Source organism: Diceros bicornis, chromosome 6, assembly GCF_020826845.1.
Source record: "Diceros bicornis minor isolate mBicDic1 chromosome 6, mDicBic1.mat.cur, whole genome shotgun sequence".
NCBI classification, from domain to species: domain Eukaryota; kingdom Metazoa; phylum Chordata; class Mammalia; order Perissodactyla; family Rhinocerotidae; genus Diceros; species Diceros bicornis.
Genome location: NC_080745.1, coordinates 21,269,727 through 21,284,057, shown reverse-complemented (window position 1 = coordinate 21,284,057; position 14,331 = coordinate 21,269,727). Strand labels below are relative to the sequence as shown.

Sequence of the window (14,331 nt, the reverse complement as noted above, 5' to 3'; positions counted from 1 at the left end):
GGGCTGATCTTCCTCACAAGAAAATAAATAAATTAATTAATTAAAAAACAAAGCAAAACAAATAATATGAAATTAAAAGTCAAACCATTCTAGAAGTAGCCTTACAACTATTTTGATCTTCTCAATATTCATGTATTTTCTAAAACTGAGCATTCATATTCATTTTATATTAGCCACAAATCTGTATTAAGCAAGTTAGAGAAAATCTTAAGTTATAATCTTTCCAAGCACTAGATTTATAAAAAAAATAAACTTCAGTATCAAATTCTCGACTTCAATAAGTTAAGTTTTTATCTGTTCTGCAATGTCTCTACTTATTACAAGTTTTCTCTCAAAAAGAATCTATCACTTTACAGCTGAGAAATGAATAAATATCATAAAGCAGAACCACAAGACGGCTAAGTAATTAAGCTTTAAAAGTTAATGGAGATAATATTTATATAAAAAGCCTTCCTCCACCGATAATTTCAGTTTTATATTCTTGTAGGCAACCTTTTTAGCAATAACAAACTTCATCTACCATTCCTAATTAAGCAATTATATAGGCAACAAAAATAATCTATAAATAGTGATACAAGCAGCGCTATAATGCTTTCTGATTCTCCTACCTCTTACTTCTATATAGTGAGGCAGGAGGGATGAAGGAAAGCCTAATAGACTTGTGAAATTAAGTCTGAGTTCACAAAAGTACTAAATGTGTCAATTTTTTCTGAAATACATCACAAAGTCTACAAAGATTCTCAAGAATTATTCCTACTTTAAAGGGTTACATATAGTCAAATGAATAGGTACTTAAAAATTAAAACCTAAATAAAACCAGCTGTAATCTGAGATAAAAAAATATAAACTCTATTATTGAAAATACATTAACATTTCTATAATGAAATAATTATTAGTAAGGCTAAGATATCTAAGAAATTATCAGGAAGGGTGTTATGGATTATGAACTATTATTAACAATTTTAAATAAATGTTTTATATACATCAAAATGTACATATAATATACATATATAAAATCAAAATAGTTAAGACATTTTTTTGAAAGAATACTACTTGTTCAAATCATAAGACTATATCCCTGCATATCAGAGAGAAAAGGAAGTGTATTCTGGTGGCTACAACACAAGAAGAGATTTATTATGCACTGAAGAGATTTATCATGCACCTCAGAATCATCATATAAGAAAGAAGAGAATAAAACAGAATAAAAAGTCTAAAAATTTTTACATGAAAACAAACTCTAAACTATATCTTACATTATGTAATAGACTGAACACAACTGGCAAATGCCAATGTAGCAAGCACAGTCCTACTTCAAGTGGTAGCCAGAGCAATCTTTTATTTAATCTGGAATAAAAACCTAATACTCTGTATTAATAAAGCAATCAAAAATTAAAAATAAAAAATTCACACTTAATATCAGACACAAACCAAATGAAAGTCACTTAAATAATATACTGAAGTATAAAGAAGCAAACAACACAACTACTGGCTATCAGCCAAAGAAAATACTCTCCTCTCTAAGAATTCAGTGGCAAAATCAGAGGTAAAGGGCTAAACCAGATAGAACATAGAATGCCAAGAAAGATAGCCTTTGAAAGTTTAAAATGCAACCAGCATATAGGTTAAAAAAATTAAGCTGATGTTTTTACACACACACACACATTTTGTTAGATATCTTTTAGAGAACTACATTTTGGGAAATCAAATGTATCAGCAAGGACTTTTCATCTGAATTCACAAAGAAATATCAAATTTTCTCAGTCTGATGTCATACTCTTTACAATGGAACAAATTTAAAAAAAAAAAGTTAAAATTTATTGATACCTACTATGGGCCAGGCACTGAAGCAGGAATTTTACATAAATTATTTAATCTCCCATACCCGGATTATGGAGGAAGGACACCGAAAATTCTTAGTAGTAGCTAATTACTTAGAGAAAGTTTACACACTAGAAAAATACTATATATTAACTCTTTATAATTGTAAAATTTTCTATTGCACTTATCTAATAAAATTCAGAAATCAATTTTGGACATTCCCAGCACAGAATGCTTCTAAAAAACATGTACCAAATTAGGGCAGTCACACCAGGAAAATTTCAGTTTGTGGTATGATACATTTACAAATATCTGTAGTAAATAAAAAATCCATATAGTTGAAGAATTAAAGGAATTAAAACCTACAAAACACAGTTTATACTACAAAGTAAGCTGAAGTACCAACTTGAAAAATTAAGATAATTATTAGTAACAAAGAGAAAACATAGGCTTATCACAGTGCCTTCCACACAGTAGATGCTCCAGAAATATCTGCAGATTTAAAAAGCACATTTTTAGGCAAAAAGCCAAATCCTTATTAAGTTTCCTAATAGTTTAAACAGGCTCCAGTAGCAGCAAGGAGTATTTCAAATATACACTTACACACACAGAAATATAACCAAGGGGCCGGCCCCGTGGCTTAGTGGTTAAGAGCGCACGCTCCGCTACTGGTGGTCCCGGTTCAGATCCCGGGCGCGCACTGACGCACTGCTTGTCCGGCCATGCTGAGGCGGGGTCCCACATACAGCAACTAGAAAGATGTGCAACCATGACATACAACTATCTATTGGGGCTTTGGAGAGAAAAAGGGGGAAAAAGGAGGAGGACTGGCAATAGATGTTAGCACAGGGCCGGTTTTCCTCAGCAAAAAAGAGGAGGATTGGCATGGATGTTAGTTCAGGGCTGATCTTCCTCACACACAAAAAACAAAAAAACAAACAAAAAAGAAATATAACCAAGTATAATGAACAAAGGTTTCTACTATATTCATCTAAACCCACTTTCTTTCCTTCCATGTTTATCTGCATGACGTGGCCAAAATTTCAAAAGAACACTAAAATGATCAAGAGATTTTAGGCAAAAAACTGAATACTTACTACGTTTCTTAATAGTTGAAATAATCTCCAATAGCAGTAAGGAGTACTTGAAATATACATTTGTACACACAGATATATAACAAAGCATAAAAAACAAACACCTTTTACTATATTCATCTAAGCATGTGTTTTTTCTCTTCTCCACTTGTCTGCACGCTCTGGCCAAATTTCAGAAAAATACTAAAATGATCAAAAAACATTTGGTTGTACTTACTTAAACGGACCACTACCAATGGGGACGTTTTGGTTTTTTAAACCTTAGAAATAAGATTAGGTGTCAAAGATCACCTACAAAACCCAGGGGTCCATCGGTAGTGCATAAATTGCATTGCTAAGTAATACAAATTACTTAGAATCACAAGATTCCAAACTAAACAAAACAAGTAAATACTACTGTCACATAAAACATATTAACAATTTTGGTCTTTTAAAAATTAATTATTAGCACTTTTCCATTCTTATTTTATACCTAAGAAATGAATAGAAGTTTCAAAGTTTACAGCCAACATACCATCTACAAACGATCGGAGAAAGCCATCTTCCCCAAATTTATGTTATCTGGTTATTCAGCAGAGATTAATACAGTAAGAAGTACTTTTCTCTAGCTCAAAATTTTATAAATTTCCATGATGAGAGCAAGAAGAATGGATCAAAAATATGATCTTTTCCTACAAATTTGCACTAGTAGGGTCTCTGAAGGAAGCAAATGCTATTTACGTAATAAATGCTAATCACTCAATTATTCTATATTTTATCCATCAAATTTAGATGCATACATACACACACATACAAAGAGCAAATTATAAGAATTCATTCAGGCAAAATACATCTTAACCAAAAACAAATTTCTTACCCAGATTTTGCTTTTTCTTCTTCAGCTTCTACCTTGATGCTGAGGGATTCATCTACCCCAGTTGTCTCATCCTCTTTCTCTTCCAGATTTTCATTTTCTTCTGTTTTTTTCATGTTAACTTCTTTTTCCTGATCAGACTGTGTTGGTATAGATTCTAACAAATTCTTTTTACTTCCCTAGAAAAAGAACAGAGAACTAAACCAACAAAAGTAAAAACTGTCAACCTAATTCCATGATCTAAACGTTAGCAAAAGGAAGTACCAACCAATACTAAATAATGAGAAAGTTATTGGTTATTTTAAGAAACTTTTGCCATTCCTAAAACACTAGGCAAAAACAGCTAAGAACTATTTCAAATACAAAAATAGCACTAATGAAGAAAATGCACAAAAAATAAAGTATAAAATTATACAATAAATTAACTACAAAAACTTTACAGAGGATGTGGAAAATGTACCAAAAAAGACAAAGGACTATTAACTGTATCTGATTTACCAGAGAGGGTTTAATATTTTCCTTTCTTTCAATATCATCCTCAGTAGGCTTTTCTTCTTTTGATATTATGTTCTCCTCCTCTTCAATCTTTATTTCTTTAATTTCTGGTTCATTTTCTTCCTTAACTTTTATTTCTTTTACATTTTCACACTCCTTACATGGCTTGTTAACAACTTTCTCTGGCAATGCCATCTGAAATTCAATATTGGCCGACCTACAGTACTCCTCAAAACCGTATAAGTATCTGGAAACATGAAGAGAAATTACATTTGGAAAAACATTTTGAGATGTTACTGTAGAGCTGTGGTTTTTAAAATATGTGTTCACTTCTTCTGTTTAACTCCTCAGATATGAGCAATATTACTATTCTAATTTATTCTAGTTCAGTTCTTCCCAATCTTTTTAACCCAAATAGAAACATTTTTCAAAGAAAAAAAATTTAACAAAAAAACTAAGCTAAAAGTGAAACGACAGTCATAATCTTAAATATAGCAATTGTAACAATAGTAGGTATTAGAAGTACTAGTAATAGCTTTTATTTGTTGAGCATTTCTTATGTATGAGGGATTGGGCCTCTTATGACATGTAAAATCTCATTTAATCATCAGAGTAATCCTATGAGGCAAGTAGTATTAATCCATTTTACAAACAAGGAAACTAAAGTGAGCAGAACAAATAAATGGTCCAAAGGGCACAAACAGCCAAAAACTGGCAGAAACAGGATTCGAACTTGGGTTTCTTTGACTTTAAAACCTTGGCATTTTAACTTCTACACAGTATTTTCCAAATTTACATGGCAACAAAAACTTTCTTCACAGACTATCTCATAGATCTAATATTCATAAAATACAATCTAGAAAATGCTATTACAGAGTGATCACGCTAGTAAAAATTGCTGATTTCTTCTTAGAAGAAATAATTAGCCTCAGTTATACGGTAAATTCTATCCTGCTTTCTAGGTAAAATACTGAATATAGCTATATCAAGTATACTGACTTACTTTTTATAAGCACATTTAACATTGTAGCCTGCAGCTGAATTTAAGACAGGGATTCCAAGATCTTGGTAGACTTGTTTCCAAACAGCTCCACTTTCAATCTAATGGACAAAGTAAAATGAAAACTCCAAAATTAAAAGGTAGGACTATAATACAATTTTGATAAATATAGTATATATAAATATATTTATTGGTTCCAATCTCAAAGGAATAAAAACTATCAATCTTGATAAATTCTAAATAAAAAATTTGGTTTACAACAATATTTTAAAGTAAGTTTCAGCATTCTAACGAATCTCAGAGAATTATAAATGTTGAAATATTAGGCCATTTGACTTTTAAATAAACCCTGCTACAGTAAATAAGAAAATATCATGGGCCGGCCCCGTGGCCTAGCGGTTAAGTGTGCGTGCTCTGCTGCTGGCAGCCCGGGTTCGGATCCCGGGCGCGCACCGACGCACCGCTTCTCCGGCCATGCTGAGGCCGTGTCCCACATACAGCAACTAGAAGGATGTGCAACTATGACATACAACTATCTACTGGGGCTTTGGGGGAAAAATAAATAAATAAATAAAATTTAAAAAAAAAAAAAAAAAAGAAAATATCCAGATTCCTAAATCAAAATTTGTAGTGAAGAGACAGAGATAAACATTTTTAAATGACATATTACTTCCCATAAAACTTACAAGCTAATAAATCAAAGCAGTTCTATGGATCTTAGTAAAGCATTTTATTTTTATTTTTTTATAATTTTTATTTATTTATTTATTTTTTCCCCCAAAGCCCCAGTAGATAGTTGTATGTCATAGCTGCACATCCTTCTAGTTGCTGTATGTGGGATGCGGCCTCAGCATGGCCGGAGAAGCGGTGCGTCAGTGCGCGCCCGGGATCCGAACCCGGGCCGCCAGCAGCGAGGCTCACACACTTAACCGCTAAGCCACGGGGCCGGCCCTAAAGCATTTTATTGTACAAAATATTTTTGATTTTTCAGAATAGTCTTAATTAGATGAGCCCCATATATCATGGCAACCTTAAGATGATTTCTTCAGTTCAACAGATTTTATGCATGTTTATTTATATACATACACAAACATATATACATACATATAAATATATGTATGCATATATATAAATAATGTTATATATACATCAGACACAGTGGAAGAGATTAAGGATATAAAGAATACTAAGACAGATCCCTACTCTCAAGGACCTTACAATCTAGTGGAAAAGAGACATAGAAAGAAAGAATTTCTACTGATATGATTGTGCCGTGACTCAGATATACAGAGGTGGTTTAAGCAAGTTTGACCAACTTAATAGTAAATCAGAAAGCTCATTTTTAAAAATCTTTAATTAAATTTAAATTTGGTCTAAGGAAGCTAGGTCTGTTCCCAACCTGTACTTTCCATTTTCTTTTCCTTCTATTCTTAGGTGTTTATTAACAGACAATTTTAGATAATTTTTAGACGAGAAAACATGTTGTTTTGAAAATGTGAAAAACATGTTTCACTTTTTTTTTTTTTTAAATTTTTTTATTTATTTATTTTTCCCCTAAAGCCCCAGGCGATAGTTGTATGTCATAGTTGCACATTCTTCTAGTTGCTGTATGTGGGACGCGGCCTCAGCATGGCCGGAGAAGCAGTGCGTCTGTGCGCGCCCGGGATCCGAACCCGGGCAGCCTGCATCGGAGCGCACGCACTTAACCGCTAAGCCACGGGGCCGGCCCACATGTTTCACTTTTAACTGTAATACTTACATTATCAAATCCTCCAAGTTTGTGTACAAGTCTGAATAACTTAAACAGATTCAAATTTCGATACCCAAGTACAGGTCGTTTGTTAATAGGTGTGCCTATTAAAGAAAACACAAAATACATTAGAACCACACCACGTTTTTTTATTTAAAATTTCAAAAGATTCAAATATTACCACTGAATAAATACAGTGCAAAGTGTACATATGGGAAAAAAATCCCTTATCAAAAACAAGATGTCTGCTACTTAAGCCCATATCATTTTTAAATATTTTTCTCATACCATATTTTTGAGACTTCATTCCACTTTCATTCCCCTAATGAGCAAAAGAATAAATACCAAATAAAGCAAAATAAAATACTAACAAACCAAGGTTTTAAAAATCAGGGAAACAAGGCTTGGTAGAACCGAAGAAAGCGTTGAAATAATTGATGAGCAACTGCTTCACAATGAGAGTTATTTTTATGATACTTTCTTTGTATTTTACTACTACTCTTAACTATGATTCTAGAGTGAAGCTATAGTTGTGTTTCATTCTAACATCGGAAAATGCAGGACAAGGACACTAAAGTATCAAACCGTTAGAAAGTGGTAGAGGAAATAACAGGATAGAGAAACACAAGCTACGGCCCTTTCCAAAAAATATGACTGGCATAATCGTATTTTATCACTAATATTTCTAATATTAGATTTTATTCATTTTCTTCACTTTTTTATTTATCTTATACAAAAGCATAAGAAATAGCCTGCCTTCTCAGCTTAAGCCTCCATTCATACAAAGAAATAATACAGAAATCAAGGACATTTTATATTAAAGAATAAAAAGATACCTACATTGTGGTAGCCACTGACATTTATGAGAACAAAAGAAGACAAACAGAGCCAGCCTCTACTCATCAGCAATACAAATGAGGATTTAAAAAACATTAATTATCAGAGTACAGCACTTCCAAATATTATTCATTCATTTTGTCCTTCTCCTCAAGCTAGAAAGCTTTCTGTCTCTCCCCAGTCCCTTTCTAGCATCTTCTCAGGAAAGCAGAAACTACACTCTGAAGAGCAGATGAGCAAGGAAGTAACAGGGCCATAGTTACTGGATGACTAGGTCATCACTGAAAATGAAAGGTTGTATCCATTCTTCTCTCTCAATCCTTGCATTTCTTTAACATCAGGCAGATTCAATAAGCTAAGCCAAGGCTCACTTTGAGACTTTGTCACTTTTTTCTATTTCTAGCTCTCTACAGATGGTTTAATTCTCTTCTTAGTTCTATGTGGCTGGGTCATCAGAAGACTTACGGCCCATCTTAGAGTGCAGTGTCTCTCTCTCTCTCTCACTCATATACACATACATACATACAAAAACACACACACACATCCTAAGTATATCAAGCGGTGATTCTGGAAAAGGAGGCTTTTACTAGAGGCATCTATGTAGGTGCAAATAAAATGGTACTATGATTCCCATTCTGCTACTGTTCCCTAGTATAAGAGTTCTTTGGGGGTCTCATGGATGGGTGAGGGGATAGAGGCAAAACAAAATACAGGCATTTTTGAGTCAAAGGCCATAATATCCATCAAAATCCTCATTTCACTTTCTATGTGACAGACACTACGCTAGGTGCCGGTGATACTGGCAATCAAAAAGATAGCCATGATTACCAGTGACATGAAGCTTAATGAACAGAATTCTTATTTTCAAAATATTAATTATCTATGTGATACCTACAGCATTAACGATGAATAAAAGAAAAAACACTCACCTCTATCTTCCATAAATTTGTACAACTGCTGAAGAAAGTTCTCCCTTTCTTCTGGAAATGGTTCTATTTCTTCCTAATTTTAGTCACAGAAGAACAGAATATTATTTTCCTCAGTTAAGCATTTTAATAATACAAGCATGTTTCCTACCATCAGCAAAGACTAATACTATACTAACATATTTCACAGGATTTTTACCAAGTAAAAATTATTTCTTAATACTAAACTGTTCAAAAACAGACAAGTCTAGACAGTTTATGCTTTACAGAAGAATATGTACTAAAAGGTATCTCAATAGTGACAACCCCAAATGTAAATTCTCATGTAAGAAATGAGACTAGCAAGATGGTTCATGAACTTTTTACCATATCAGAGATCTATTCTTTAACTCAGAGTCACGGGCTCAAGAAGACCTACTCTCACTTGTATTAAATTGGGTCAGGATTTAACATCATAACTGACTCTATTATTGCTCCTCAAGGAACTATACAAGTGTGGGTCCCATTAGCCGTAACTACAAGTATCCTTCATTATATACAGCCCCACTGTATAGTACTTCAAGCTTATAAAATCAGTAAAGTGGGGAACAAACTTGATCTACAATACCTGAAGATTCAGACTTAGGGAAATCTTCAAGTAATAAAATAGTTCCCCGATTTATCAATTACAAGGGAGGGACTAGCTTCTTGCTGCTGTGGCCAGGGGCTGTGGCAGTAGGGAGCTGGTCCTGAAGCAACCTGCAAGGAGCAGGGTAGTAGGTGAGACTGAGGAACTCAGCAATTCAGCGACTATCATCCATTCAACAAACATTTAATGAGCACCAGTAAGTGTAGGCACTATGCTAGGTGCTGAATCAAATAAAAGAAAAATAAGTGATGGAGCCTGCCATTACAGAACATAATTAGGAGTAACTGCAGAGAAAGTGATTCAAAATATACACCGAGGCTTTACAGTTACTCTGGCTGAAACAAATGTATTCTAATAGTAAAAGTTAGAAGCATACTTATCAACTGATAGTCTAACTAAATCTAAATTTATCATTCTAGTTTTAAAAATTATGTGCCTAATGCTGTTATTTGAGTGAGATCTGCCCCTTTATTTTATTTATTTTTTATTTTTTTTGGTGAGGAAGATTAGCCCTGAGCTAACATCCAACGCCAACCCTCCTTTTTTTGCTGAGGAAGATTGGCTCTGGGGTAACACCTGTGCCCATCTTCCTCTACTTTATATGGGACGCCGCCACAGCATCACTTGAGAAGCGGTGCGTTGGTGCACACCCGGGACCCGAACCTGTGAACCCTGGGCCAAAACGAAGCGAAGTGCACGTACTTAACCACTACGCCACCAGGCAGGCCCAAGCCCCTTTAGTTCAAAAGCTAGCAGAGCAGAGAAAGGCAAGGCAAAAACAAAAAACAAAAACCCATGTTGATAAACTATTAGGCTGGGTTTTGGTAAGGCAGTCAGATATAAGTCTAAGGAAATCTTTTCTACATATTATCTTAAATGTCCCCATGGTACAATATTTGGCTTCCATAAACTGCCAAATTTATTCCTATTGCAAAAATTTTTAAGTGAAGTTTGTATTTAACGTAAGAAAATGTTTCCGCTGGAAATCACATTTGCTTTTACAAAATATTTGTAAGACACAAACTAAGCAACGAAAGTTTTGGTAACTAATATTTATTGATCATCTGTTACATGTTACACACTATGACAGACACTATGAGTATAAGTACAACTAAGACAGGGTCCCTACCCTTGAGGAGCTTATAGCTTAGTAGAAGAGAAAACAAATAGACAATGAATATATGAACGTATATATATGTATTTACATATATACATAAATGACAAAAATATGACAAGGAACAGTAGCAGTTTAGACTAGCAAATGGAGTGATTAACTTTCCTGAAGTGAGGGAGGTGGTGATTCAGATGCTCCCTTTTATAGAGGTGACATGTAGTAGTGTTTGAAAACTGAACAAGAGTGTGCCAGGCTGATTGGGGGAGGGAAGAGAAGGGCACTTAAGGCAGAGGTACTGGTATGTGCAAAGGTGAACAGAAGGAAGGTATGTAATTTGATATTGCTACAACATAAAGTTCAAAGTGGGAGGTATACCAAGAGAAGTGATGAATAAAAAGGCAGGGGCTGGACTATAATGGAGGTTCTATAAGTGAAGCCTGACTTTTAGAGTGATAAGAAGCCACTGAGGAGGTTTTAAGCAAGGGATTGATTACTCATTTTAGCATTTTCAAGAGAGCAGTGGGGGAAGACTGCAGCCGGCAAACTTTTAAACTATAGATTGTCATTACAGATCAACCACTATAGTATAAAACAGAAACTCCAAAACAATCCTATTTCATTAACAGTTGTTTATTACAGTTAAACAACAGAATTTCATAACTTACCGAAAATATTACATATTGACATTAAACTTATCTTAGCTTCCCGAAAACATTAAATACAATTCACTTCATGGTCAAATATAGTAGGCTTCACTACCTGTACCATTCATCCAATAACTTTTATGAAGTTGTTCAACAAACCATCAAAGAGTACAGTAGTGCAATGTCACCAGTAATTTTATGGACATCTTTTCTTGGTACTTGTCATTGCTAGACCTAAAGTAGCAGCTACAATAATATCTAAAGCTTGAGCTCCTTGATCCATATAAATCCACAGATGTCTTATTTATGACCTAATTGGAACTATCTACCGATCTGTATTAGACAAAATCATTTAAGACTCTCTGAATCAAAGAGATATTAATCTTTACTTTTTGCTGATTATTCTTTGAATACTAGATGAAAGGTATATTTTATATTTTTCTAGGTATGTCAATAAGATATGCAGATATAAAAATTGTATGGGGTAACAGCTGTCTACATAATAGTGAAAAACATGTGAAAGTAGAGTTCTGCTATATTAGGTGGGTATTTCCTTAATCATCTGATAAACTACAAGTACAGCAAGATAAAGAAACATTTTTGAGGTTACTTGGACAACTATATTTAATATTTTTAATTTCACAAAACCATTTTTCTACTTTAAGGTAGGCAAGCAAACTACTTGATTATGATGAATATCAAAAATATGATTTTATTACGCAATATTTCTAACACTAAAAATATTTAAGTGATTAATGACTTTATGCCAAATCCTAAACCACAAAGGAAACTCAACTATTATTTTTAATTTTAAAAGGCATCAACTGTTTTTACTTACCTCTTCTTCACTGCTGTTATCCTCCTTTTCTTTTTCATCATCTTCCTCCTCCTCTTCTTCCTCTGCTTCACTGCTAGAACTATCTTCCTTCAATTCAGTCTTCCAGTTAGCAGGAATAGTTCTACTTTTGTGAAATTCAAGTGCCTGATCAAAGGCTGGAAAGAGACCATAAACTATATGAACTGGAGAAATTAAGACGACTGATCTGTGTAAAAATATTCAACAAGATAAAGAAATGAAAATTACTGTGCTAATATGGCTGACATTCATGAAGTGTTTGCTCTGTGCCAGGCACTGTGCTAAGTGCTTTTCCGTGTAGCAACTCACTTAATCCTAACAGCCCTATGCATTAGGCACCCATTTTATAGATGGCAAAACTGCTACCATCGGAAGGTGACTTAGATTCAAGCAAATACAAGAGAAAAGAGCAGTTTTCTTCTTTTAAATAAAAATTAAGCATGTTTAGTAAAAAGAACTTTAAGATAGGTAAGTCTTCAATTGTTTATCCAACAAATGACTATTAAATAGTATTATATACCAGGCACAGAGCCATTGCAATGAACATACAACATCTGAAAACACACTACAAATATGTCCCCTACATTTAGGGAACTTCAATTAAACTTCAATTTAAATTAGTTAAATTCTAAGTTAAACTTCAATTAAACTTATATTAACAAGTAGCTTAAACTAAATTAGCTAGACACAGTTATTCTCGTTTTACAATACGTGGAAATAAATTCTAAACCATAAATTGTTGATGATTTTTAACCAATCTATATAGTATATTATTGGACTTGAACATGGGCAAAGAGAAAATAAACAGCTACTTACAATGCAAAAAATCAAGTAAGAAATGCAATTACAGACATTCTTCATTAAAATATAACTATTGTTATATTATGAGAAATGCCAAATCAAAATCACTTTGATTCCTGTTTCTACCATCCTCAGGAACTAATATTTTACATACAGGCAAAAGCTAGACTATAGTAACAGCTGATGATATAGTTCTTTCCCACCTTTAGATTATTGCCTAATTATAAGCTAAAAAAAAAAAACCTACAATAACACAAGGCATATGGGTTTACAAAAGTATGTCACACAGAACCAAATATAACTTTAAAAAATATTTTTAAAAAGCAAAAGAAAATTTAACCTTCAAAAACACTTCATTAGTTGTTAAATTAACTATAACTTATCCCAAGATTACCCTTACCTTGTTTTAACATAGCATCAGGCTTTGGTGCAGTGTCACTAGTAATTTCATGGACATCTTTTCTTGGTACTGAAGTACTATATTAATTTTTTAATTTTAAAGAAAAAAAACCCACAAAAATACAACAGAGATTAATTAAGAGTCCAATTACACATCACAAAGATACTGAAAATATGGGAATATTGACATTTACTTTACGTGATCACACAAGGGTTGCAAGTCCCAAATAAAAAGCTAGGCAGGATGTTAAAATATGCAATCCTCTACAGAAGAATTCCACCTTGACAGAAGTTTTTTAAACAAGAAGGTGGGGCCGGCCCCGTGGCTTGGTGGTTGGGTGCGCGCGCTCCGCTGCTGGCAGCCCGGGTTCGGATCCCGGGCGCGCACCGACGTGCCGCTTCTCCGGCCATGCTGAGGCTGTGTCCCACATGCAGCAACTAGAAGGATGTGCAGCTGTGACATACAACTACCTACTGGGGCTTTGGGGGGAAAATAAATAAATAAAATCTAAAAAAAAAAAAAAACAAGAAGGTATTCTCAAGTATCAAAGAGTCCCTGGCTCAATGCAATAGTGGAGGGCCGGCCCTGTGGCTTAGCGGTTAAGTGCGTGCACTCCGCTGCTGGCGGCCCGGGTTCGGATCCCGGGTGCGCACCGACGCGCCGCTTCTCCGGCCATGCTGAGGCCGCGTCCCACATACAGCAACTAGAAGGATGTGCAGCTATGACATACAACTATCTACCGGGGCTTTGGAGGGAAAAAATAAATAAATAAAATCTTTAAAAAAAAAAAAAAAGTATTTAAATGCAATAGTGGAAATACAAAAAATAATAATAAATAAAAGTATTTGGATAGCAGAATGCATCAATCCAACAAAAAAGAAGTCAAATAATAAGAATTTGCCATTATCTTGGGATAATCACAAGAAATTACTAAATTTAAGATTGGAAGAAAATGTACTAGTTTATAATGTAAATGTTCTTTTAACATTTTTTTTTTTAAACTGGATTCTAAGCTCACAAGCAAACTTCTAATATACAATTTAAGGTCTTTCATGGAAACTCCCCAACCACAAGGAGGAGTAAGACACAAGTGATTGGGGGAAGTTCTATCA

At 34.0% G+C, this 14,331-nt stretch overlaps 1 protein-coding gene across 4 annotated transcripts in view; it reads right to left on the bottom strand.

The window, feature by feature from the left end:
- Nucleotides 1–14,331, bottom strand: part of ARID4B (AT-rich interaction domain 4B) — a 153,719-nt gene that overhangs the window by 52,212 nt on the left and 87,176 nt on the right. For all 4 annotated transcript variants that reach the window (XR_009220430.1, XM_058542994.1, XM_058542996.1 and 1 more), the window contains exons 10-16: nt 13,220–13,296; nt 12,001–12,155; nt 8,780–8,852; nt 7,023–7,117; nt 5,267–5,364; nt 4,267–4,510; nt 3,772–3,947 (exon numbers count right to left, since the gene is read on the bottom strand). Coding sequence is in view for 3 of the 4 variants with exons in the window: in XM_058542994.1 (XP_058398977.1) it covers nt 3,772–3,947; nt 4,267–4,510; nt 5,267–5,364; nt 7,023–7,117; nt 8,780–8,852; nt 12,001–12,155; nt 13,220–13,296 (918 nt within the window). In the remaining variant the exon portion in view is untranslated. The remainder of the gene's footprint in view (nt 1–3,771; nt 3,948–4,266; nt 4,511–5,266; nt 5,365–7,022; nt 7,118–8,779; nt 8,853–12,000; nt 12,156–13,219; nt 13,297–14,331) is intronic.